At 47.7% G+C, this 26,111-nt stretch overlaps 1 protein-coding gene across 1 annotated transcript in view; it reads right to left on the reverse strand.

Annotated features, from left to right (window-relative positions):
* The window catches only part of GRID1 (glutamate ionotropic receptor delta type subunit 1), a 686,487-nt gene that overhangs the window by 38,224 nt on the left and 622,152 nt on the right, over window positions 1–26,111 (reverse strand). The window contains exon 13 of the mRNA XM_069572268.1: window positions 5,625–5,820. Coding sequence (XP_069428369.1) covers window positions 5,625–5,820 — 196 coding nt within the window. The remainder of the gene's footprint in view (window positions 1–5,624; window positions 5,821–26,111) is intronic.

The raw sequence follows: 26,111 nt of genomic DNA on the forward strand, positions 1-26,111 counted from the left end.
ACCTAGTCTAGTCTGCCAGGGATTCACAAGGCATTTGCAGCCATAGGCTGGGGGGGGTAAGGGCAGTTCCACAAGGGCAGGAGACAGAAAAAGTTTCAGATAAGCATGTAGGCACAGTAGCCACCCAAACAGGCACTTGTAGAAGGAGGGTTTGAGAACGAATCTGAACACTCCTTGCTCCTTGCAATAAAAAAATGCAGTGCACTCTACTTTCTGACAGTACTATACACTCACTTATATGACACCAGCTATAAAACCCTTAACATTTGCCTAGGGCTGACAGATTGTTTGTTTGTTTGTTTGTTTGTTTTCCTTAAAGATCCAAATGCAAGAGGGAGATTTGTGACCTCCAAGGCTGGCTTGGGGTTAATAAAAGGAAGGCATCATAAAAGCAACTCTGTATTGGAAAAAGATTAGATTCTGTACCATGAAGCTTTCGGCATTTATAAAGAATCTCTTATTTGCATTTTCCACCACTTATTCTTTAACATTATTTTATTCATGAGTAAGACCCTAAATATCACCAGAGAATGATATAAATAGGATGATGGGAAGATGCTTCTCTGAGGACCCATTTCCAGATTTATTGTGCTCCAGAGGGCTTCACTGGTGGTGTCTGCCTTCTTCATGTACTCCAGGAGTGAGAGGAGGCATGTACCTGGGTGCCTGCTAGGAGAGAAGGGAGCTGGCGTGGTCTGGGAGCCAAACTCTGCCTGGCCAGCCTGGAATTATTTATCCAAAAATATAGGTAGGTGCAAAGAATGAGAATAATCACAAACTTTGGTTCATAATGAGAAATAAAAGATAAAAACAAAAAACCTGTGACTGTACAGCTAACACTGACCCAGACTTCCATCCAATAATATACTTCTCTCTTTCGTCTTGCTCTGACTTTCCGATGTGTAGTAACCACTACCCTGAGTCTTACATTTTACCCTTACTTTGGATATATGTATGCCTGTGTTTTATACATTATGCCAAAGAATGCTCAAACTACCACACAATTGCACTCATCTCACATGCTAGTAAAGTAATGCTCAAAATTCTCCAAGCCAGGCTTCAGCAATATGTGAATCATGAACTTCCAGATGTTCAAGCTGGGTTTAGAGAAGGCAGAGGAACCAGAGATCAAATTGCCAACATCCGCTGGATCATTGAAAAAGCAAGAGAGTTCCAGAAAAACATCTACTTCTGCTTTATTGAGTACACCAGAGCCTTTGATTGTGTGGATCACAATAAACTGTGGAAAATTCTGAAAGAGATGGGAATATCAGACCACCTGACCTGCCTCTTGAGAAACCTATATGCAGGTCAGGAAGCAACAGTTAAAACTGCACATGGAACAACAGACTGATTCCAAATCAGGAAAGGAGTACATCAAGGCTGTATATTGTCACCCTGCTTATTTAACTTATATGCAGAGTACATCATGAGAAACACTGGGTTGGAGGAAGCACAAGCTGGAATCAAGATTACTGGGAGAAATATCAATCACCTCAGCTATGCAGATGACACCACTCTTATGGCAGAAAGTGAAGAGAAACTAAAGAGCCTCTTCATGAAAGTGAAAGAGAAGAGTGAAAAAGTTGGCTTAAAGCTCAACATTCAGAAAACTAAGATCATGGCATCCAGTCCCATCACTTCATGGCAAATAGATGGATAAACAGTGGAAACAGTGGCTGACTTTATTTTGGGGGGCTCCAAAATCCCTGCAGATGGTGATTGCAGCCATGAAATAAAAGACGCTTACTGCTTGGAAGGAAAGTTATGACCGACCTAGATAGCATATTAAAAAGAAAGATATTACTTTGCCAACAAAGGTCCATCTAATCAAGGCTATGGTTTTTCCAGTGGTCATGTATGGATGTGAGAGTTGGAGTATAAAGAAGGCTGAGCACCAAAGAATTGATGCTTTTGAACTGTGGTTTTGGAGAAGACTCTTGAGAGTCCCTTGGACTGCAAGGAGATCCAACCAGTATATCCTAAAGGAGATCAGTTCTGGGTGTTCATTGGAAGGACTAATGTTGAAGCTGAAACTCCAATACTTTGGCCACCTGATGCGAAGAGTTGACTCATTGGAAAAGACTCTGATGCTGGGAGGGATTGGGGGCAGGAGGAGAAGGGGATGACCGAGGATGAGATGGCTGGATGGCATCACCGACTCAATGGACATGAGTTTGGGTGGACTCCGAGGGTTGGTGATGGACAGGGAGGCCTGGCATGCTGCAGATCATGGGGTTGCAAAGAGTCAGACATGACTGAGCAACTGAACTGAACTGAAGAGGTTGCTATGTTGACTTATTTTCTATCAGTTTACCCATGTGAAATTGCCTTTAATATTTTTCTTTTGGGCTTCCCTAGTAGCTCAGCTGGTAAAGAATCCACCTGCAGTGCAAGAGACCTAGGTTCGATCCCTCGGTTGGGAAGATCCCCTGGAGAAAGGAACGGCTGCCTGCTCCAGTATTCTGGGCCAGATAATTCCACGGACAGGGGCAACTACATTCCGTGGGGTCGCACAGCGTCAGACACAGCTGAGCAGCGGTCACTCTCACTCTCTTCTACAGAATTTATTAAGATTCACCCACACTATTGCATGCAGCTGTGGTTTAGTCATTTCCCTGCAGGTCTTACTTATTTCTAAACTTGTTAATGCTCATTCGGACTGCTTCCAGAATCCTGGCTCTATAAGCAATGCTACCACAGCCTATCTTTTGTCTGAGGTGCTACAGAGGTTTGTTTGGGATGGACACATAGGGGTGGAATTGCTGGGTCAGCGGGTATGAAAAACTCCATTTTCTAAGAGAATGACAATTGGTTTTCAAAGTGGCAGTACTGAGTACACCCCCACCAGCAATTAACCACCTGTTACTCAGTCTTCTCCACCACCTCTCCTTTGGGGCAAGTCTAATTGATATAAAGTGATATTATCTTTACGGTCTTGATTTTCATTTTCTGGAAACACTAATGACTTTGAACATCTCTTCACATGATTGCTGGCCATACGTGATACCTCTTCTGTGAAAGTCCTGTACAAGTCTTTTGCTCATTTTTCTATTAAATTGTTTGAACTTTCCTTATTCATTTGTAAAAGGTTTTCATGTGCTATCCATTTAGGATATTAATCCTATATGGGTTCCATGCATTGTAAATATTCACTCCCAGTGTGTGACTTGCCTTTATATTTTCTTTATAAAGTGTCTTGTAATAAACGGAAGTTTGATGAAGTCAAAAGCTGTGTCTTTTCTTTTAGAAGTTCTTTTTGTAGCCTTGTTGCAATGAATCTTCATAAGCATCCAGTTTGGATGGGGGTATTGGCTCTCCACGAGAGACAAAGAAAGCAGAGAAGGGAAACTCAAAGGCCATTTGGCTCAAGTCTTACATTTATAAAAGGCCTTAAATCAACTTTGTATTCATTATCCGCAAATGAGGTCACCTACAGCCACAAAGATCCACTGTCAGGCATGAAAGGAGACCCAGCAGCTCGAGGTGAGAGCACCGTATTTCTTTGTGCATGAGGACATAAGAAGTTTTAATAAACCTCGTGAGCATAGGACTAGCACATCTATGCTGCATTCTATTATTTTTGTTATGAAATATAAACATTCCAAATCTACCACAACATGTCCTTTTAAATGTTTCAAGTGTCTAAAGAGACCCCCTAAATGCGAAATTGACCAGGCTTCTCTTGACACCTAGAGGTTTGACAAGAAGACTGGGGTGCTTAATGTAAACAGCACCGGGGAGCTGCGGAACGGGGATTCACACGCAAATGTGCCAGGCTCCAGAGCCCAGACACTCTCTGCTGCTTAACTCTGCTAAATGACAGGGAGAAGCCACCCTGAGCTGGCTGCCCTGTGGGCATGCAGGCCACAGGGACTCCTCGATCACGCAGAGCCCTGCCTCAAGACACCATGCCAGGAGCCAGCCCCGCTGCTTCTGAAGCAGGTCTCAGGCTCTGCCTCTCTCCCTGGACCCATTCTTGACAGGGGCTGGCAAACTACTGAGGGCTTTTCTCATCATGAAGAGCAAGGTGGGTAAACTCTAGTGGCCTTGAAACTTTCTGGAGACTCCTCCTTATACCCACGGCCCTCTGCAGCAAGGCCAGGGCGTGTGTGTGCGTGCTCAGCCATGTCAAACTCTTTGTGACTCCGTGGACTGTAGCCCACCAGGTTCCTCTGTCAATGATATTTCCCAGGCAAGAATACTGGAGAGGGTAGCCATTTCCTCATCCAGGGGATCTTCCAGACCCAGGAATCAGACCTGTGCCTTTTGTGTCTCCTGCATTTGCAGGCAGATTTTTTACAACTGTGCCACCTGGGAAGTCCACAGTAAACCCAAGGGATTGCCAAGTGACCAGGGATGTAGAACACAGGTGTGCGCATGAGTGTGTGTGTGTGTGTGTGAATTAGTGTGTGTGTGTCTGTGTGTGTATAGTGGGAGCATGTGTATGAGTGACTATGTGTGAGAGAGAGCCTGTAGGAATGTTCTGCAGAGGTAGCATTGATCGGTAGGGAAATGTAAGACACACTGAGGCAGGCTGGATGAGTGCATGCGTGCATGTGCGAGTGTGTGCGTGAATGCATGTGAATGTGTGAAGATTCTGCAGAAGTGGTGGGGCAGCTTGAATAGAGAACAGAAGGGAAGAGATGCTGAGCAAGACGGGCTGGGCAGAGGCCCACGCAGAGAGACAGCAGTGCTGGGCGCTGTGCACATCTTTCTTGTATTGTTCACCAATGACCAAGAGTAAGTGGCCTCTGTACGTGAGGGTCACTGAGAAGAAGGTGCCACCACCCAAGACATCCTTACGACATCTGCCTTCATCCCACTGTGACCTTCATATGTTCTGCCGCACAGGGCGGATAAACACCAAACCCCTCAGTCTGGAACCCCAGGCATGAGAACCTAATGAGGAGTGTGACCCACGTCTGATTCTCATCTGCATAATGGGACAATCACGATTAATTTGGGTCCCTGTGGAAACTCACTGAAATAGATTAGCAACGTCTAACCATCTCTGCAGAGCGGGTTCATCTCTCCCGCCTGTCCTCTCTGGCGTGGGCTCTCCTCACGCAGTGCTCCCGCAGCTCCACCCCACCCCCATTCAGCCTCCGTGCTGGGCTTGCTGTCCTGACCACCGCCTCCCAAGCACACCTCTGCTCCCAGCATGTCCCAAATTGTGCCCACCCTTCCCTGAACCCTGTCCCCACCTCCTCTCCCTCTGCCCTGGTCCTCTGCATCTGCTTTTATTGAGTGTTCTCACTTGGGGTGGGCAGATCCCTCTGTACCACCATCCTGTGAACCCAGGAAGAGGGAGATCCAGGTCTCGGGCTTAACCTCCCTGCCCTTCCCTGATCCTTTGGAAACTTAGAAGGGCCTTAAGTTTCCCTTCTGCCAGCCCCTTGGCATCTCTTGCCAGAAACGGGCATCTACCTGAAGAATGTGAGCCTCTTTACCCACATGTCTATGAAAAATGCCTATTGAGGCTGCTGAAGATGGGTCACCCTGCAGGTGACAGGGGTACTCAAAGGAGATGCCTCTAGGAGGGTGTCTCCTTCCGCAAGGATGACAGGCCTTATGGCCCCTGCCACAGCACACACATGCCTGGGTGGCCAGCTCCCACCTACCTTCCTGATGCCTTCCGAAGGACTGGACACACAGTTGTCAGCCCCTCCATTCTTGCTGATGGTCCGCCAGAGCTCAGCAAACGTGCTGTCTTGCTCCAGAGGGTTGGTGCCCTTGGCTCGGAAGTACTCGTACACAGCAGAATCCCGGACAGTGCCGTAAGACATCTCCACTTGCTTGGACAGGTCCTGGAACGTCCTAAAATACAACATGGATGTGAAACATGGGTACACGGGGCACCCTGTGGGGACCCACACAAGGCCCGCCTGAGGTGGGAGCCAGGTGTGATCCACTGTCCACATCCTTCACTCCCAAACCCCAGCGGCATGAGGCCCAAGGCCCGGAACATGACTTGCCAGGATCTCATTCTATCCAAGTTACTTTTCTTCCCTGTAGATTAATTCAGTAATGCCATTAAATGCCTAAAACCAGGTGCTGTGCTGAGCCACTGAGCCTGAGAGACAAAAGGATGAATAAGACATGAATCCTGCCCTCGAGGAGCTTAGAGTTTAACTGTAGAAATACATAGACAGACCGTCATAACAGAAGAATGATGGCGACACAGGAGGCTGTACACTGAGGGCTCCAACTCAAATGCCTGCAAAAGGAAAGAGAAACACCATGGCAAGACCAGCAACAGTGCCTGCTCTCTGACATTCAGAGCTGGCATATGGTGGGCACACACTCAGAGACTGTGCCCATGAAGAGGCATGTCTCCTCCAAAGCTTGCAGCTGTTCTGGAATTCCACCCAACTGTTGCCTTCCAAGCATCTGCCCTTATTGCCAAATTCAGACTTAAATTGAAGAAAGTAGGGAAAACCAATAGACTATTCAAAGAAAGTGAAAGTGAAGTCTCTTAGTCATGTCCAACTATTTGTGACCCCATGGACTGTAACCTATCAGGCTCCTCCAACCATGGGATTTTCCAGGCAAGAATGCTGGAGTAGACTGCCATTTCCTTCTCCAGGGGATCTTCCTGACTCGGGATTGAACACAGGTCTCCTGCATTTCAGGCATCTGAGCCACCAGGGAAACCATTCAGGCATGACCTAAATCATATCCCTTATGATTATATAGTGGAAGTGACAGACAGATTCAAGGGATTAGATCTGATAGAGGGGAGTGCCTGAAGAACTGTGGACAGAGGTCTGTGACATTGTACAGGAGGCAGGGATCAAGACCATCCCCAAGAAAAAGAAATGCAAAAAGGCAAAACGGTTGTCTGAGGAGGCCTTACCGTAAGCTTTCATAAGAGAGATGAAAAGAAGAGAAGCAAAAGGCAAAGGAGGAGAGGAAAGATGCACCCATGTGAGTGCAAAGTTCCAAAGAATAGCAAGGAGAGAAAAGAAAGCCTTCCTCAGTGATCAACGCAAAGAAATAGAGAAAAACAATAGAAAGGGAAAGACGAGCAATCTCTTCAAGAAAATTAGATATACAAAGGGAACTTTTCATGCAAAGATGGGCACAATAAAGAAAAGAAATGGTATGAACCTAACAGAACCAGAAGATGTTAAGAAGAGGTGGCAAGAATACACAGAAGAACTATACAAAAAAGATCTTCATGACCCAGATAACCATAATGGTGTGATCACTCACCTAGGGCCAGACATCCTGGAATGTGAAGTCAAGTGGGCCTTAGGAAGCATCACTATGAACAAAGCTAGTGGAAGTGATGGAATTCCAGTTGAGCTATTTCAGATCCTAAAAGATGATGCTGTGAAAGTGCTGCACTCAATATGCCAGCAAATTTGGAAAACTCAGCAGTGGCTACTGGACTGGAAATGGTCAGTTTTCATTCCAATCCCAAAGAAAGGCAATGCCAAAGAATGCTCAAACCACTGCACAATTGCACTCATCTCACACGCTACCAAAGTAATGCTCAAAATTCTCCAAGCCAGGCTTCAACAATATGTCAGCTGTGAACTTCCAGATGTTCAAGCTGGATTTAGAAAAGGCAGAGGAACCAGAGATCAAATTGTCAACATCTGTTGGATCATTGAGAAAGCAAGAGAGTTCCAGAAAAACACCTACGTCTGCTTTATTGACTATGCCAAAGCCTTTGACTGTGTGCATCACAATAAACTGTGGAAAATTCTGAAAGAGACGGGAATAACAGACCACCTGACCTGCCTTCTGAGAAATCTGTAATGCAGATCAAGAAGCAATAGTTAGAACTGGGTGTGGAACAACAGACTGGTTCAATTTGGGGAAAGGAGTATGTCAAGGCTGTATATTGTCACCCTGCTTATTTAACTTATATGCAGAGTACATTGTGAGAAATGCTAGCCTGGATGAAGCACAAGCTGGAATCAAGATGGCTGGGAGAAATATTAATAACTTCAAATATGCAGATGACACCACCCTTATGGCAGAAAGTGAAGAGGAACTAAAGAGCCTCTTGATGAAAGTGAAAGAAGAGAGTGAAAAAGTTGGCTTAAAGCTCAACATTCAGAAAACTAAGATCATGGCATCTCGTCCCATCACTTCATGGCAAATAGATGGGGAAACAGTGGAAACAGTGACAGACTTTATTTTCTGGGCTCCAAAATCACTGCAGATGGTGACTGCAGCCATGAAATTAAAAGACGCTTACGCCTTGGAAGAAAAGTTATGACTGACCTAGATAGCATATTAAAAAGCAGAGACGTTACTTTGCCAACAAATGTCCATCTAGTCAAAGCTATGGTTTTTCCAATAGTCTTGTATGGATGTGAGAGTTGGACTATAAAGAAAGCTGAGCACAGAAGAATTGATGTTTTTGAACTGTGGTGTTGGAGACTCTTGAGAGTCCCTTGGACGCCAGGGATATCCAATCAGTCCATCCTAAAGGAAATCAGTCCTGAATATTCATTGGAAGGACTGATGCTAAAGCTGAAACTCCAATACTTTGGCTACCTGGAACTGACTCATTTGAAAAAACCCTGACCCTAGGAAAGATTGAAGGCAGGGGGAGAAGGGGACAACAGAGGATGAGGTGGTTAGATGGCATCTCTGACTCAACGGACATGAGTTTGAGTAAACTGTGAGAGTTGGTGATGGACAGGGAAGCCTGGTGTGCTGCAGTCCATGGGGTCGCAAAGAGTCAGACACGACTGAGCAACTGAACTGAACTGAACTGAAGCATCTCCCCCTAATGTTTTTGAATAAAGAAAGGAATCTGGGTTTGCATATGAGCTTCTTGACTCTGGACTGTTGATGGTTATTCAAATGGTGGTGAAGATAATCCAAAGCACCTCTGAGAGCCTCCGTCTGTTGTCCATGGAGGAGAAGCAAGTAGCTCAGGACAGGTGTATGATGCAGGGAGCAGGTGCATCAGGAATGTCCATCAGCTCCAAGGAGCAGAAGACTGAGCTGCACCTTCTTTGGAGGAGGGAGCAGGAATCAGATCAGGGAGGACCAACTTGGCATAAAGTTTTCATTTGACACAAGATGAGTAGTACCTGATTCAATGTGCTGATAGGATAGAATTGCAAAAAAAAAAAAAAAAAACCATAAAGCTCACTGATGAGCCAGCCTCTCTCTCTTCAGGTTCCAACTGGATCCCCCTTTGCTTATTCCTCTTCTGGAAATCTGTCTCTCCTTTTCATCAACCAGAATCATCATTCCCACCACTCAATGAGTCACTGATTGCACGAAAAGACCCAATCATTTCAACCTGATCCACACAACCCTCAATCTGGTGAGCTCATCTTCGGCTGTTGCACCTGTATCCACATGACCCCAGAGCTAAGGTTAAAAGGAGAAATTCCACAGGATCACCATTTGCGGCACCAGACCACAGAGCTCCCTCTGCCTGGAATCCCTTTATCTTGCTCATCCGCCTGATACACTTCTACAAACCCCGTGAAGTTCCAGCAGCCGCCTTTCCCTATGGGAAGACAGCACCCCTCAGCTCCCTGGCCATCTCCATACCCTGTGTGGTTTCTATGGCAGTAAGAGCTCACCGTGACTGCAGGGAAAACACGGCCAAGTACGTGATGCACAGGCTCTGAGTCCAATTACTTGCCTTGCCTCTCGATCCCATCAGCACTAACACTGAGGGCCCTCTGTTAGTTAGCTGGCCCCTCTGAGCCTCAGTTTCCAAATCCTTAAATCAAAAACAAAACAAAACACACACACACAAACACCAGGGTTAGACGTAGAGCCCATAGCAGAGGCTGCCGTGAAGATGAAATGAGGTGGTGTGTTCTCAGTTCTTGGAGCAGTGGCTGATACACAGTCAGTGGCCAGTCACTGGTAGCAGGTGTTATCATAGGTCGGGGTCCTCAGTATGTGTGTGTTTCGTCACTCAGTCATGTCCGACACTTTGCAACCCTTTGAACTGTAGCCCACCAGGATCCTTTGTCCGTGGGATTTTAAGAATACTGAAGTGGGTTGCCATTCCTCCTCCAGAGGTTCTTCCTGACCCAGGGATCGAACCTGTGTCTCCTACATTGCAGGCGGATGCTTTACCTGCTGAGCCATCAGGTGTCCTCAGTAGACAGAGCCAAAGCAGCTCCGCATTTGCATCCTCAGCACTAGACCCAGGGCTGCAGCCAGCCTGCACAGCCCGCACACAGAGGAGCCAGCAGCGTAGCTAGCTTTCTGCTGTTCCGGAGATACCCTCCATGGAATTCCTTCAGGCCCTGCTACATGGCCCAGAAACAGAGTTCTGTATTCGTTTCAATGCATTACAGATGAAAGAAAACATAAAATAACAAATTCGATGAAGAAATCTTTCTAATTATTGTTCATTATTTATATCTAATTGAAGCAAGATGTTCCTTTGCTTGAAGGGCCCCAAGGGTTGTAACTCTGCCGTAATTTGCCTGTAATGAAAGGAAGGGGGATCTTTTTTTTTCCGCAGTTTTTATTTTTCTCATGGTAATACAAACAAACACAAGTCTTTGATGAATGGGAAACATCAGGATGAATTACACAGTTGATTCTAAATACTGGAACTGTTCTAAATTACTGCAGTTTCCATGAGCCTAGAATGGATGTGTAACTGCCAAGGAGTTCAGCAGTACTGTTTCATCCCCACATTTGAAATGGAGATTTCCTCTCTCCTCTTGGTATTTATTCATGACGGTGCCCCTGGTCAGAGGCTCAGGGAGCAGTTCTGGAATACAAGCAGGCAGCCCCAATGCTAATGGCTTCATGCCCATTTCTGTCCCGGTAGAGGTCACTGTTGTCATCCCCAAAACACGGCTACCATCTTTGCTGAACCAGACCCATGGCTTCCATCCCTCACCACTCACAGCCATGGGTCTGTGTACAGGGATCTATTGCCCATCTTTACGCATCTTTAATGAATATTCCCTCTTTCAAGGAAAATTTCCAAGCTCACTAACACATGGGAGGTACTACCATCATATTTCAGAGTGAATAAACCTATCTAAGGCTCTTTGGTGGAAAAGGCAATGGCACCCCACTCCCGTACTCTTGCCTGGAAAATCGCATGGACGGAGGAGCCTGGTAGGCTGCAGTCCCTGGGGTTGCTAAGAGTCGGATGTGACTGAGCGACTTCACTTTCACTTTTCACTTTCATGCATTTGGAGAAGGAAATGGCGACCCACTCCAGTGTTCTTGCCTGGAGAATCCCAGGGATGGGGGAGCCTGGTGGGCTGCCGTCTATGGGGTCGCACAGTTGGACACGACTGAAGCGACTTAGCAGCAGCAGCAGCAAGGCTCTTTGGAGGCTTGCAAGAGGGCCCAACTAATCATGGAACCAAACTGTCATCATCCAGGGGCACTCACCCTCTTGTCCAAGGGCACAGCTTTGGAAGGGACATGGAAGGAAAGAACAAAGAACAGCCAGCCAGCCAGGGTCCAAGTCAACAGTCAGCAAAAGACAGATGTTCACATCCAATAGGACTCCCATCCAAATGAGCAAGGAAGGCTTAACCCGGAGAAGGCTCCAGGAGCAACACACTCAATCTAGCATGTTTCCCAAATTAGTCTCTTCAGCCACAACTGCTAGAAAGTGTCCGAGCACCCCCACCGCAGAGAGGTGAAGGAGATCTTCCTTTCACAGGTGGTGTCTCTCTAAACCCAAATCATGAATGATGCAACTGGCTGAAGTCATTCAACCACGTGCCCCATCCACAGTTAACTAGTTAGTTAGGGGGTACTTGGTAAAGCACAGAGACAAGACAAGAATGTGAGCATCTTCAAGGGGTTCATAGTGATGGGTGATGAGTGGTGAGAAAAGTAAACCAACAGTAACTAAACAATGAGAGAAGTACTAGGAGAAAGCTGCTGCATGAGGGGTCTTGGAAGCAAAGGGGGGCAGCACCTAGCTCATTGGCCAGAGCTAAAGAAAGGATTTCTAAAAGAGTAAGTCTGCCCGGGCACGCACTGACTAAGTGTCCCGTGGAGGCATGCACATTTAAGCAGCTGAGCCGCAGCTCTGTGCTTGGCTGTCTGTCTCCTTCACCTTTTTATTCATGATGAGGGTTACAATCTTCCCTTGGCAGACCTTAGCCTCTCTTCCAGTCTTTCCATTGAGCCAGTATCTTTTACCCTACTGAAGATCCCCCGGAGAAGGAAATGGCAACCTGCTCCAGTATTCTTGCCTGGGAAATCCCATGGGCAGAGGAGGCTGGCAGGCTACACAGCCCATGGGGTTGCAAAGAATCAAGACAACTTAGCAACTAAACAACAACAAAACCTGATTGAAACTGGTGGGTGGGACCAACAGAGCTGCTCCTCTGTCCTGAACAGCTAGTTTGGGGGTCCTCTCTAGCTGCAAGCAGAGCTGACTCCTATGAGCATATCAGGCTGTCTTGCAAAAGCACTCTATCAGCATCCCTTGCCTCTGAGAGCAGTTTCCTCCAATTGAACAGGCACCGCCTGAAGGCCCCACATCGTCTCCTTCAGCTGTGGCCAAGGACAGTCTACCCAGCCCCGCAGCACCTCCCTCCCGCCCCTCACCTTTCTCATAAATCAGTCTTACTATTTCCCAGATACATTTTCATTAACAAAGAGATAAATGTGTTTGCAGCATGAGAAAAATCAATAATACAGAATGTATAAATACAACTTTGCATGTTACAGAAATATTTACATTGGCAATGGAGATAAATACACTCACAACAAGAGGAGAATCAATATACAGTATGCGTAGAACAGATTTCAGCAACTATGAGGTTGCCGTCGTCACTGGCCTGCTAAATCTCCTCCTTAAGGAGAAGAGGAAGGGGACTTCCCTGGCAGTCCAGACTGCAGTGGGCACAGGTTCCATCCCTGGTAGGGAACTAAGATCCTGTATGCCACAATTCAGCCAAAAAGAAAAAGAGAGACAGACAGGAAGAAAAGGAAGCAATGGAGTGACCCCAAAGTCACAGGAGGGTGAGAAGGCTCATTCTTGTAATCTGAAGCTGTCGTAACTACAGCCCACAGAAGCCTCTACCATCATTTCAGCTGCCCTGCTTTTCCGCTCTCATTTCAGACTCTACAGAAGAGGATGCTGCACTAATCAGCTGGGAGGGCGTGGTCAGGCTTCCATAGCCAGCCTCCAGGGCCTCGGGCAGTAGTGCTGCCCATTTCCCGGCCCTTCCTGAGCTCCTTCCCCAGGGCACCCATGCTTCGGGAGTCTCTGATCCTTCTCCTGGGCAGAGACGCCCACTGAGGCTCTGCCACGTTTCCCATCCCCTCCACCCCAAACCTGGGCACTTCAAGGTGAACAGGACTTCAGGTAAGGCGAAGACACTCCAAGATGCTTCTCGACCTTGGGCTCTGAAAGGCATCTCAAGGTCTTTAGTCTTTCATTCATACAATGGGAAAAAAAATAATCTATTTCCTGAGCATGTGCTTCTATCAAGCACTGTTGTAGATCTAAAGCTACGAGCAGCACAAAGTCCCCCCTCTCGTGGAGTCTGCATGAAGGAGGCAGGGAGAGAGAAAAGCACATACATGAACAGCGCACACACACACCAACCGCTATGAAACGCTGGGGCCGCACGCTTTCTGGGAAGGGACTCGGTGCATGTACGCAGGCAGTAAGGGCCACACACCATTCTGCTGCGTATCCCTTGGTTTTGTGGCGGCGGGGGGTGGGGGTGGGGGTGGTGTTTTAGAACACTATAAAAAATGTTTCAAAAAAAGAAAATCAGCCTGCAGGCTGCAGGAAAATAGGCTGCCAGCCAGATGTGGCCCAGGGGGGTGTAATCAGCCGACCCCCACTGTCATGTTTCCAGTGATGAAGAGTGCTATGAAGAGTCATAAAGCAGAGTAAGGATTACAGAAAACGATGGAGGAAGTGATTATATGCAGCAGACGGGGGCTGTTTAAGCCATCGGAGCTGACATCGAGGGCGCGTGTTCCTTCGTTACCTTTTCTTGGGCTGGTCTGGGAGGAGGTGCGAGGAGAGACTGCTGAGGGCAGGGCTGAGACCTGGAGAAGCTGTGCCTTCTGAGAAGCAGAGACCAGCAGGCTCGGAGCTTATCACCGTCTCTTCCCTCGAGACCAGGGATCCTCTGGGCCCCTCTGAGAGGCTGGAGCAGGCAATGCTGGCTATTGCATGGGGCTCCTTGGTGAAAGGCTATGGTCTGAGTGGCCGCAGGTCAGTGCCCCGGCTCAGGAAACTGTCAGTTCAACACCAATGAGGACACTCAGTGACCCACCAGGACAGGAGCCCGTGCGGCAGGAAAGGCATCCCTGCAGGACGCAGGAGGCCGGGAGAGGGTCTGGGAAGGGGAGGTGGGGCTGGGTGGACTGGGCACTCACTGGCGTGAGCTCACTCCCTCCTGCAGTCTTCCTCCACAGTCTCTTCTCTCTAATCCCATTTCGTTGATTACAATTGAAATTCAAAGATGCCTAAAACATACTAAGGACAAAAAAAAACACACTTGATGCTTTTGTATACAGTATATTTCCATTCTTGTCAAAAGTAACCATTAAAAATGGAAGTAAACATCAGGACGAAAATAGGAGGAATAAGCATTGAACTGTAGGGAGATTTCCGTTTTTTACAAATGTGTTTCTGTAAAGTTTGCATTTTTTTATGATGCAAAAACATAATAAACATATGTGATCTGAATAATTTAACAGACCCTCCTGCTGCCAAGTGTCAGGTCTGAGACTTGGAAATCTAGCTGTGTGCTATCCTGTGTCCTCCATGTCCACTCGCTCTGCCAACTGCCCCCGCAGCCAAGAGCCACTTGGAAGAGAGGGGCCTCTCTCCTGCTCTTGAAGGCAGGCCCTGCAGGCTTTAGGGAGCAGGCTCTGAGGGGCTCTGGGAGTTGAATCTTCCTTCCCCAGAGTAAGACCAACATGCCAGGATTAACCCCACTGGGGCTGAGCCATCCTGGGCATCCAGGGCCCATCAGAACCAAAGTGGGCCGGAGTTTCCCTTATCTGCACAACTTCTGTTTGGATTCTCCCAAGCCCAGGTTGCCTTGGCTGCCAAATCAGACCAGGGTGGCCAGACAAGAGTTTTTGAAAGAAGGGTATATGCCTCTTATGAGCTTCCCACGTCCACAAGAAACACCCCACATCCTCACATATCCTGAAAGGTCACACACGGTCTGAACCCAAGAGCTTGCTCTCACCTCACGGGCGGCCCTGCCTTCCTGCCTTGGGGGCTCGCAGCTGTGTGACACACTCTTCCTTTACATCTCTCATCAGCTCGTTCCCTCAGAGCCATGGAAACATTAGATGTCACCTTCTTCATGAGACCTCTGCTGACAACCCTCTGTACAACTGTGTTCAGTCACTCAATTGTGTCTGACTCTTTGTGACCCCATGGACTGCAGCACACTAGGCTTCCCTGTCCTTCACTATCTCCTGGAGTTTGCTCAAACTCAACACTCATTGAGTCGATGATGCCATCCAACCACCTCATCCTCTGTTGCCACCTTCTCCAAATATCACCCTCTTTAAATTATATGATAAAAACAAAGAAATATACACCAGGCTGTTTCATGGCAGTTCTCCCCCTAGAATGGAACCTTCCAGTTTATTGCGATATCAACAGTGCCTCCATCTGCATGGCCAATCATCCTAGTTTGCACAGAACAGAGAGGTTTCCTGGGATATAGGACTTTCAGTACTAAAACCAGGGACGTTGCAGCCAAATTGTGGTAGTTTTCCCCGCCTCTACCTACAATAGTGCCTGGCATATGGTAGATGCTCCAATCAACACAGGCTATTATGTGCATGAATAATACATTAATGAATTAGCCTTCTTCTCACTTTCCAATCACCTAGGTTGGATATTCTGTTGGAAAGGTCTCGGGTTATCTTTCCAGGATAAGCATGGGTCATTCACCTGCAGAGAACTGAGCATAGCAATAGCCTGGGAGGACTGACTAGAAGAGCTGAAGCCCTAGCCTGGGGGGCACAGCACAGAGCTACAGAGTTAGAGCCAAACCAGAAACAAATCACCAGGAAGCCCGGGGATCAGCCCAGGCTGCCCAGAGGCTTCCTTCTCATGGTCTTAAAGTTTCAAGATCAAGTTTCCTTGTGGATCAGATGGAAATCAGCATTGGTTGAGAGTCTCCTCCAGGGTCTGCATTCCCAGCAGCTGCTGTCTTCATCCCCAGCTCCCACGTCCCTCCCACTTGGTGGGATCCCCACCAGGCAGCAATTCCACCATGCCAAGAACATGGCTGGCTCCCAGCTCTCCACACCAGCAAATATTTGCTGCCACAAATCAATACAAAAGTAGGATGCACCATTAAGCTTTAATATATCAGTGCTAGGGCTCTTAATCCATTATGAGGCTGTCATAAATGTGACTGAAATGCAAATCAGCGCGGCAGCCCTCCAGGAGGGTGTGAAGGTGCCTTCACCACCTCTCGGCACAGCCTGCGTCCCCTGTGCTCCAGAGAAACAGCCTGAGTCTCCTCTCTCCCTGTTGCTTTTTGTTTTCACCCTCCTCGCCTCGCTCGTCTTTCCAAATGTCTGACTGAACCCCCCATTATGTCAGCTTCCCTGGCAGGCAGTCACTTGACATGCTAGAAGAAAGCTATAATAACGCCAACTTTCAGACACTGAACTGAGACTTCATTGGCACTGCTTCGTTTCACCTTGACCACAAATTCATAAAGCTATTTTTATCCCTCCATTTTACAGATGAAGAAATCAAGGCTCAAGGAGATTAAGTAACAGAAGCACCAAGGAGAAGAGCCATCTCCCCACTCAGGACTGGCTTAATCCCAAACCCAAACATTTGAATGCCATCCTATAGCTACGTTAGGAAGCCCATAACTAAGTGAGGAGAATGAGCAAGTAAGCAGGTGATCAAAAATATCATGCAGGATATATTTCTAGAAATAAGCTCAGAGTCATTAGGACAGGGATGACTGGGATGTTGAAGCTATCCCAGTTTGGCAGAAGAGAGACTGAGGGTGGAGATGAGGACACAGGATTAGGAGGAAAGGTGGGGGTTAAATTGAGACTTAAAAAGTGGAAATTAACACAGAAAGGGACTAAAAGGTGAAAAGGTGATCATATTTTCAAACCATGGATGTCCAGAGAACACTGTCATTTTTGCGCTTGTATTCCATTATATTCAGTTCTAACCGTTTACCGTAAGGGAGCAGAAATGATAAGTAATTAGGAAGCACTAAGGATAGTGCTTATTTCCTATTAATGAGGAAATAATTACTCACAAAATACTTATAAGCTAATATAACAGACTATGTCAAAGCCTTTGACTGTGTTGATCACAACAAACTGTGGAAAACTCTGAAAGAGATCAGAATACCAGACCACTTGACCTGCCTCTTGAGAAACCTGTATGCAGGTCAGGAAGCAACAGTTAGAACTGCACATGGAACAACAGACTGGTTCCAAATCAGGTAAGAAGTACATCAAGGCTGTATATTGTCACCCTGCTTATTTAACTTCTATGCAGAGTACATCATGAGAAATGCTGGACTGGAAGAAACAAAAGCTGGAATCAAGATTGCCGGGAGAAATATCAATAACCTCAGATATGCAGATGACACCACTCTTATGGCAGAAAGTGAAGAGAAACTAAAGAGCCTCTTGATGAAAGTGAAAGAGGGGAGTGAAACTGTTGGCTTAAAGCTCAACATTCAGAAAACTAAGATCATGGCATCCGGTCCCATCACTTCTGGCAGATAGATGGGGAAACAGTGGAAACAGTGGCTGACTTTGTTTTTTGGGCTCCAGAATCATGGCAGATGGTGACTGCAGTCATGAAATTAAAAGACGCTTACTCCTTGGAAGGAAAGTTATGACCAACCTAGACAGCATATTAAAAAGCAGAGACATTACTTTGCCAACTAAGGTCCATCTAGTCAAGGCTATGGTTTTTCCTGTGGTCATGTATGGATGTGAGAGTTGGAGTATAAAGAAGGCTGAGCACCGAAGAATTGATGCTTTTGAACTGTGGTTTTGGAGAAGACTCTTGAGAGACCCTTGGACTGCAAGGAGATCCAACCAGTCCACTCTAAAGGAGATCAGTCCTGAGTGTTGTTTGGAAGGAATGATGCTAAAGCTGAAACTCCAATACTTTGGCCACCTCATGCGAAGAGTTAACTCATTGGAAAAGATTCTGATGCTGGGAGGGATTGGGGGCAGGAGGAGAAGGGGATGGCAGAGGATGAGATGGCTGGATGGCATCACCGACTCGACGGACGTGAGTTTGAGTGAACTCCGGGAGTGGGTGATGGACAGGGAGGCCTGGTGTGCCGTGGTCCATGGGGTCGCAAAGAGTCGGACAGGATTGAGCAACTGAACTGAACTGAACTGAATATAGTGGAATACAAGTGCAAAAATGACAGTGTTCTCTGGACAATTACAGGGTCCGAGTATGTGTGAGACGAGCAGGTGGGCATGTCTGCACATGGGCAGGGTGGAGGATACCAGAGAAAGCTGTCACACGCGTTTCAGAAGGCAGGGCTGAGAGGCCGCAGCGAGGCCGTGTGCTCGCATGCAAGTGTGCACGCATGCCTACGCATATGTGCTCAGGGCCTGGGAATGTGCGCGCGTGAGGCTTCCCTGATGGCTTAGTGGCAAAGAATCTGTCTGCCAACGCAGGAGATGCGGGTTCAATCCCTGGGTCGGGAAGATCCCCTGGAGAAGGAAACAGCAATCCGCTTCAGTATTCTTGCCTGGAAAATCCCGTGGACAGAGGAGCCTGGCGGGTTACAGTCCGTGGATTCTCAAAAGTCAAATGCGACCTAAAGACTAAACAATGACAACAAACGTGCATGCCTGCATGTACAAGGAAGACCCCCCAAGACAGAAAGAAGACAGGAAGGGGGAGAAGGTATGACTAGAGGGCTGGGGGACTCGAGAGATGCCACTTGCTGTGACAACTGTTACAAAGCAGCAGTGGAATGGCGACCTCACAGGAGGAAGATGCGGATGACAAGGAAACTAACCAAAGCAGCTCTTGCAGGGATCATAGCACGTGAGACATCTCGCCCACTTGAGCACGCTGACCGGCCTGGGTGGTCAGCACTCCTCGTGCAAGAAAATGGAAACTCGGGCCTTTCCCACGTAGGAAAACCGGAGAGGAAACACTAGCATATGTGAGTCTGCTACTGAACACAAACCCAGCTGCAATTTAACACGAAGCGACAAGATGCTAGTCATTCTGCATCAGTCTGTAGAATGATCACTTTAACAAGGCTACGAACTCTGATGAAGAGGCTGAGGAAGGGAGCTGGGGGGACAAAGGAATCACATGTTCTGATATTGATGAGGCTTGCTTGGTTCAGGGATGAATGAGGCTCCACTTTGTGCCAAGTGCTGTGTGAGAGCTGACTCATTTCGTCCTTGGAATCACCCATTGTGATAAGTTATTTGACCCCTTCCTAGAGGAGGAAATGATGAGGTTTTTAGGGCTGATCCCATTCCAGGGCCAGGCTGAGCTTGCTGGTCTGTCTGATGCTGAGCTTCCCCAGGCCTGCAGCTCTGAGATACCTGAGAGCTCCTCCCAAATCAGCTCCAACTGCAGATGATGTCCCTGCTGGGCACCATTCAGTTACAGCTGGTTCTCCCAAACAAAAGGCTCTTCCAGCTCCATTAGCAATGCCAGGTGCCAGCTACACCACCCAGAAGACCCACGAGCCAAATGGCCCCGACCTGGCACTCTCTCTGGCTGGTGACAGACTGTCTGCTTCACTCCCCAGGTGGACACCAGCAGAAGCCACCTGTGCCCGTCCAGAGGAGCAGCGCCCACAGCTGCAGCACTGGGGTGCTGGCAGAGCTCCGCCGTGGTCCGCTTCTTGTTCTCTAAGATAATCATTCATCCCATTAACGTCTTAGGGTTTGGGCAAGATACTCAGGACAGATCTGCCAGCGTCCAACATGAGACTATGGGATGGGAGCAAAGCACCCAGCTGGGGAACACCAGATAAAGCACCAAGAAGAAATTCTGGAATTCTGTGGTTTCTACAGGCTGGTGGACAAAGAGAAGGATGCTGGCACTTAGGGAGGCATCCAAGAACATGCACCCTTCCCTGGTGCTATCTCCTCTTTCACTGGCTCCTCCTAGTCCTGGGTGGAAGTCATCTCAGTCCTCAGGACCCTGAAAGGTGAACTAACTTCCCGAATTAAAGACTCACACCAACTTACCCACGGTCACACGGCATCAGCACTAGAGCTGAGTATGTACATTTGTCTGTTCTGGCTGCACCTTGCCTGATGCCTCCTGAGAAATGGGAGCAAACTAGGAAAGCACCATGGGCCAGTTTGTAACCTGGGAGTCTGGGGCCTGGGTTCTGGGTCTTGCCCAGAGGACATGGAAGCTCCCTGCTCTGAGGAGGCACCCTTACTGGTGTGACCCCACAGTGCGGCGGTCCAGGGCTTCAGTGTGGTTGTCACACTGTGGTTGCATCACACTACCCTGCTAGCTCTGTGACCCTGGATAAGATGCTCAACCTCTCTGTGCATTGGTTTCCTCATCTATACAGCAGAGGTACTCACAAGACTGGGTGGATTCAGGCAAAGCCCTGAGGATAGTGCTGACCCTGGGAGAAAAGCAATGCTTGCCTCAGTTACCCAACTGTTGTGGCTGTTTAGTGGCTAAATCATGTCCAACTCTTTGGCAACCCCATGGACTGTAGATCCTCTCTCCTGGACTGTAGGTTCCTCTCTCAGTGGGATTTTCCAGGCAAGAATCCTGGAGTGGGTTGCCATTTCCTTCTCTAGGGGATCTTCCTGACCCAGGGATCAAACCTGCATCCGCTGCATTGGCAGGTGGATTCTTTACCACTGAGCCACCTGGGAAGCCCCAGTTACACAATTATTCTATATGAAATTAGGCTGTGTCATGGTTATGAACTGTCATCCTCAGGACAGGTCCAGAAGTGGCTGGTTTAGTTAGCATGATGTTCGTGTCGAATTTGAATTTTTTTTAATTTAATTGCAGGATGATTGCTTTACAGAATTTTGTGGTTTTCTGTCATTCACCAACAAGAATCAGCCGTAGGGACACCGATGTCCCCCGCTTCCCGCTTCTCCCTCCCCTAATGAGGACCTGTGACTTCTGGGTCGTCACATGCTCCAGTGATCTCCTTGACCCACCCGGACACTCTCTGCCTTGCTCTGTAAACAGCTATGATTGAAACCCCTGGACAAGACGGTGTCTTAGATCTCCCCAACTCTGACATTTCATGAACGTGTGGCCTGGGCTGGAACTCAAAACTGCACCTTACTTAAGATTCTCTCTTCTGACAAAGTAGCAGCACCATGGACTGTTTTCTCTGAAACATGGGTATTTTGTCTGAAAACTGGATTCTCATTTTGCAGTGTCTATAGGGACTCAGGACTACCATGGGGAGGAGCCCACAAAGAAGAGACTTCTAGCAATTAAAAATCCAGTTTGACTGGATGCCAGAAGCTTTGCCCCTGTGGGAAGCCAGCTACCTTCCCATAAGCCGGGACCATGGGAGTTGGTTTCCAAGTCACACCAAGGCTGAGGCCAGAACCTACTCAATGGAGCAAAGCAAATTAACCACCTCCAATGTCATTCACTCAGGTCTCTGCAGGCTGCCCTGACTCTTAGCAGCATAATATTGTCCCCATGGTGCCTCGGGATAAAAGAAAATGCACAAAAACCAGCCACAAACCCAAAGGGAACCCAATTCCTTCCTCAATGGAACAGGGAGAGTTGATGGTGAATTTTAGGAGGATGCTGGCTGTCATCTTCAAGAGAAAAAGCATTTCATGGGAACCCTCAAAGGACTGTGTTGTTCAAAGCTGGGGTGCCCTGTGCCTGCCATCCCTCCAGATTTCTGTCTGCCAAAATCAAGGCTCTGTCTGAAATGTTCCCCTCCTGCCATGTTCAGAAGCTATCCACATTCACAGCGACCTCCTGTGTCTCCTGGGAGTCAGACCCTAGAGTTCCAGGGTCAGACTGTGCCTAGATCTCTACGCCCAGATCACAAGAGTCACTCAGGAGATAGGGCACCTCCATTTGGTTGAGTGGATGAATGATGTCTAAGCACACGTCTCTGCGGCCACAACCATGCCTTTCTCTTCTTCTATTCCAGACACATTGATCAGGTAAACAAGAGGGTTCTTGCACCTCTCTCTAAAGGCATTTCTGAAAACATCCTCCATGGATCTGATCATCCAGGCTGGAAGGGGCAGAGGGAGGACTGAAAGGACACTGGCATGAGGGGAGGTAGGAAAGGGCTTGGATGCAAGGATGAGGGACTTCACAAGCCAAGCGATGGTGTGAAAAGACCAGCGATTGAGCAGAGGGAAAAGCTGGTCATCCTGCGGAGCCCCAGCTCTCTCCCAGCCCCACGCATTGTTGCCCATCACTTTCCCAAATCTCCTCCCTCCCCATACATCCAATGCCAATCTCCTAAACCACTGGACTGGTCCCCCGAGGAAGAGGGCACATCTTCCTGTGCCCGAATGGAGCCCTGGGCAGTACTGTTCTGTGGTCGGGCCTGGTGGGAAAACTGGTCTGAGCAGACAGAGCTGGACCTTGCACTGTGGGCAGCCTGCTCCCTGCTATACCAGGTGAAAAGGTTCTGAGCAGGAGGCTGTGATGAGTCCTGACCATGATGCTGTCTGGACAGAACTTCCTGGCTTCCTATTCATCTCAGAACCAAGTGACCCCTTGTAAACATGACTCTATGCTTTGTGGGACCGTGCCCACCTAGTCCTCCAGCCACCATCCCTACATTTTAAGTTCCCAGTGTGGGTTCTCAAGCCCACCCCAGTTTCCTTCACTTCTAATCCTTTCTGTTTGCCACATGGAACACTTCTCCTTCTGAAACACACAGGTACCTTCTCATATTCTGGGTCTTGGGTTATATATCACTACATCCAGGCTTCAGTCTAAGACATCCCTTCCACATCACAGGTTGAATGGTGCCCCCTGCCCCCAGATAGATATTTTGGAGTCATAATTCCCAGTACCTCAGAATATAACCTTATGTGGAGACAGGGTCTTTGCAGCCCTAACCAAGTTAAATGAGGTCATTGGGGGGGGGGGGCCCAACCCAGTGGCTTCCTTGGTGGCCCAGCGGTAAAGAACCCATCTGCAAACACATGAGATGCAGGTTCGACTCCTGGGTTGGGAAGATCCCCTGGAGAAGGAAATGGCAACCCACTCCAGTATTCATGCCTGGAGGATCCCATGGACAGAGAAGCCTGGCGGACTACAGCCCATGGGGTCGCAAAGAGTCAGACACGACTAATCTAACTCAACAACAACCTAACTCAGTATGACTGGTGTCCTAAGGGGAAATTTGGACATAGAAAGTCACAGACACGAGCGGAGCGCCATGTGGAAATGAGGCAGACGTCAGAGCAGTGCAGCTGCAAGGCAAGAAATGGCAAAGATTCCAACAAGCTGCCAGAAACAAGGAGAGACACGCGAAACAGGCCCCCACAGCCCTCAGAGGGGCCCACTCCCACCATCGCCTGGATCTTGGACTTCTAGCCTCCAGAACTGTGAAGACGAAAAATCTCTGCTGTTTAGGCCACCCAGCCCATAGCACTTTGTTATGGCAGGCCCAATAAACTAACAAACCTCCTCCCCACGTGCTCTGACAATCACCACCCTTCATATCATAGCACCTGTCCCACCATCCTGAGTCCCTGGTCCGCCTTGCTCCTCTGAATTGCCAACTGCCACTCCATAAAGGTGGAGACCACGTGTCCATCACTTAGATGTTTAATCTCTAGAGCTTAACATAGTACCAGGCACATAATAGGAATAAATGAGCTCTCTGGTGCAGGAATTTATGAAGCAACAAATAAGTGAAGAATGGAGTGAATAAATGACTTAATAAGTGAGTTATTGAAGAAATGAGTGAAGGAAGGAAGAGGACGATCTCTGGTTATGGGCAACTCTTGCAAAATGGTGGTCGTGTCAGTTACGTGGAGATACTACTGCAGTACTGTTACTCCACCAACGCCCAGCCCAGTCTGGGTGCCATACATGCTCAATGGCTGCCAAGTGGATGAATAAACACATCAATTAACCTGTGAAGAGACTGGGGCTTTCACAAAATCTAGAAGGCAGTTTCCTCTGTGAGTTCATTCCTGGTGTCACATTCATTGAGATGAACTTAACCACATGGGATAGTCACTTGAATTTGACTTGACAGAGGTCAATTCTCAGTAAGCAGCTCCTAACAGGAAGTCAAGGACCAGAGTCTGAGAGCCCACATGTAAAAGCCTCCAGCAAGAGGAATCTTACTGTTTAAAGAACACCTACTGTGTGTCAAGCACCTGTCAAATCCCCAGGAAACTCAAGACAATTAAATATGAACATCTCAATTTTCCTCTGAGGAAGCCAAGGCATATGAAATAGGGGATCTATCTGCGGTCTTCAGCCAGTAGGGGTGTGAGTACAGATTTCCTCCTAGAGGTATCTGCTGACTCCAAAACGTTCTTCCCTTGGAATCAAAGGATTACGTTGAGGCTGTTCTTAGACTCGGGATTCCCAGGGGGCTCAGAGGTAAAGAATCCACCTGCCAGTGCAGGAGACGTGGGTTTGATCCCTGGGTCAGGAAGATCTCCTGGAGGAGTAAATGGCAACCCACTCTGGTATTCTTGCTGGGAGAATCCCGTGGACAGAGTAGCCTGGCAGGTTATAGGCCATTGGGTCCCAAAGAGTCAGACACAGCTGTGTATACATCATGCAGGTGCAGGCTTACAATCTATGTTTTCAGTTTTTAATTTCTTGTAATGTCTGAATGTATTCAGGTTTTATCATCCTGCATGGGCTGATGAATCATTTTCAAGTCCCAGCCAAACTTAACTGTGCCTGGGGACCCAAGGGATGAGCTCCGTCTCTGCTTAGAACTGAGCTTGAAGCTACAGCCTTGGGTATGTTGGAGATGGTGGTGGCAGGGATAATAGACTCTGAGGTTTCATTTCCCCTGAGGAAATGAAAATCAGGAGGGCACAACAGGTCCCCTCTCAGCCTAAAGACTTTCACTTTTTTAGCATAAATATCCTTTTAAATGATGTACACCAGTGAAAAGCTTTGACTTTGGTTCAAACAAGCTTACGTTTTAATCCAGTCCCAGTGACCTACCAGTTGTGTGGACTGGTTCTCTGCCTCAGTTTCCTCATCTGTAATAACAGTTCAACAGGGTAACAGTTAAATGATAAAATTCATGTAAAGCACTTGGGCAACTTCTAGCACATACCTAGATTTTTAAACTCTTTCTCCAACAAATAATATGCATCAATGTTATCATTATAATCATTACTATCATTATTATTTGGTGTTGCGGTGGAAGTAATTTCCCTTACAGAGTAAGGGGAATGGGTGATTGATATTCAGGAGACTCCTCTCTTGGGCCCATACACTACAGTTTCCCTTCCATACAATCAAAGCCGTCAATGGGCTTCTCTTGTGGCTCAGCTGGTAAAGAATCTGCCTGCAATGCAGGAGACCTGGGTTTGATCCCTGGATTGGAAAGAGCCCCTGGAGAAAGGAAAGGCTACCCATTCCAGTATTCTGGCCTGGAGAATCCCATGGACTGTATAGTCCTTGGGGTTGCAAAGAGTCGGACATGACTGAGAGACTTTCACTTCACAAGGCCCTCCAGCCCCAGGGTCACCCCTGGGCTATAACCCAAGACATGCACTCACAGCCCTGGGCTCGGGATGAAGAACATCAAAAACATCAACATACAGATCCAAAGGCCTCTAAAGAAATCCCCTGTTCCACACTGCCACTTTCCCCCGCTTTTTCTCATGATCACAAAGGGTTAACATGGTGAGGAAAGCATGAAATCCTAGTTCTTCTGATATTAATTAAAGTGAAAACTGCAGATGGTGTTTAATAACAATTTAGTCCCAGCAGGTTCCAGGCACTTTACCTAAATCAAACATATCATAAAGTTGGCATGAGAGTCACAGAGCCTGGCCTTGCCACATCTGGCCAGGGACACGTCCTCACTGAGGATGAAAGTAACAAACCATCTCTATTACTTATGCAGATGTGGCCTTAAATGGCTTGACAGTCAGATTCCACCCCACCACCTTCTGGAGCCAAAAATAAAGGAGTATTGATTGCAAAGATTAATAACAGAGCTCAAGAAGGA

This window comes from Ovis canadensis, chromosome 25 (genome assembly GCF_042477335.2).
Source record: "Ovis canadensis isolate MfBH-ARS-UI-01 breed Bighorn chromosome 25, ARS-UI_OviCan_v2, whole genome shotgun sequence".
NCBI classification, from domain to species: domain Eukaryota; kingdom Metazoa; phylum Chordata; class Mammalia; order Artiodactyla; family Bovidae; genus Ovis; species Ovis canadensis.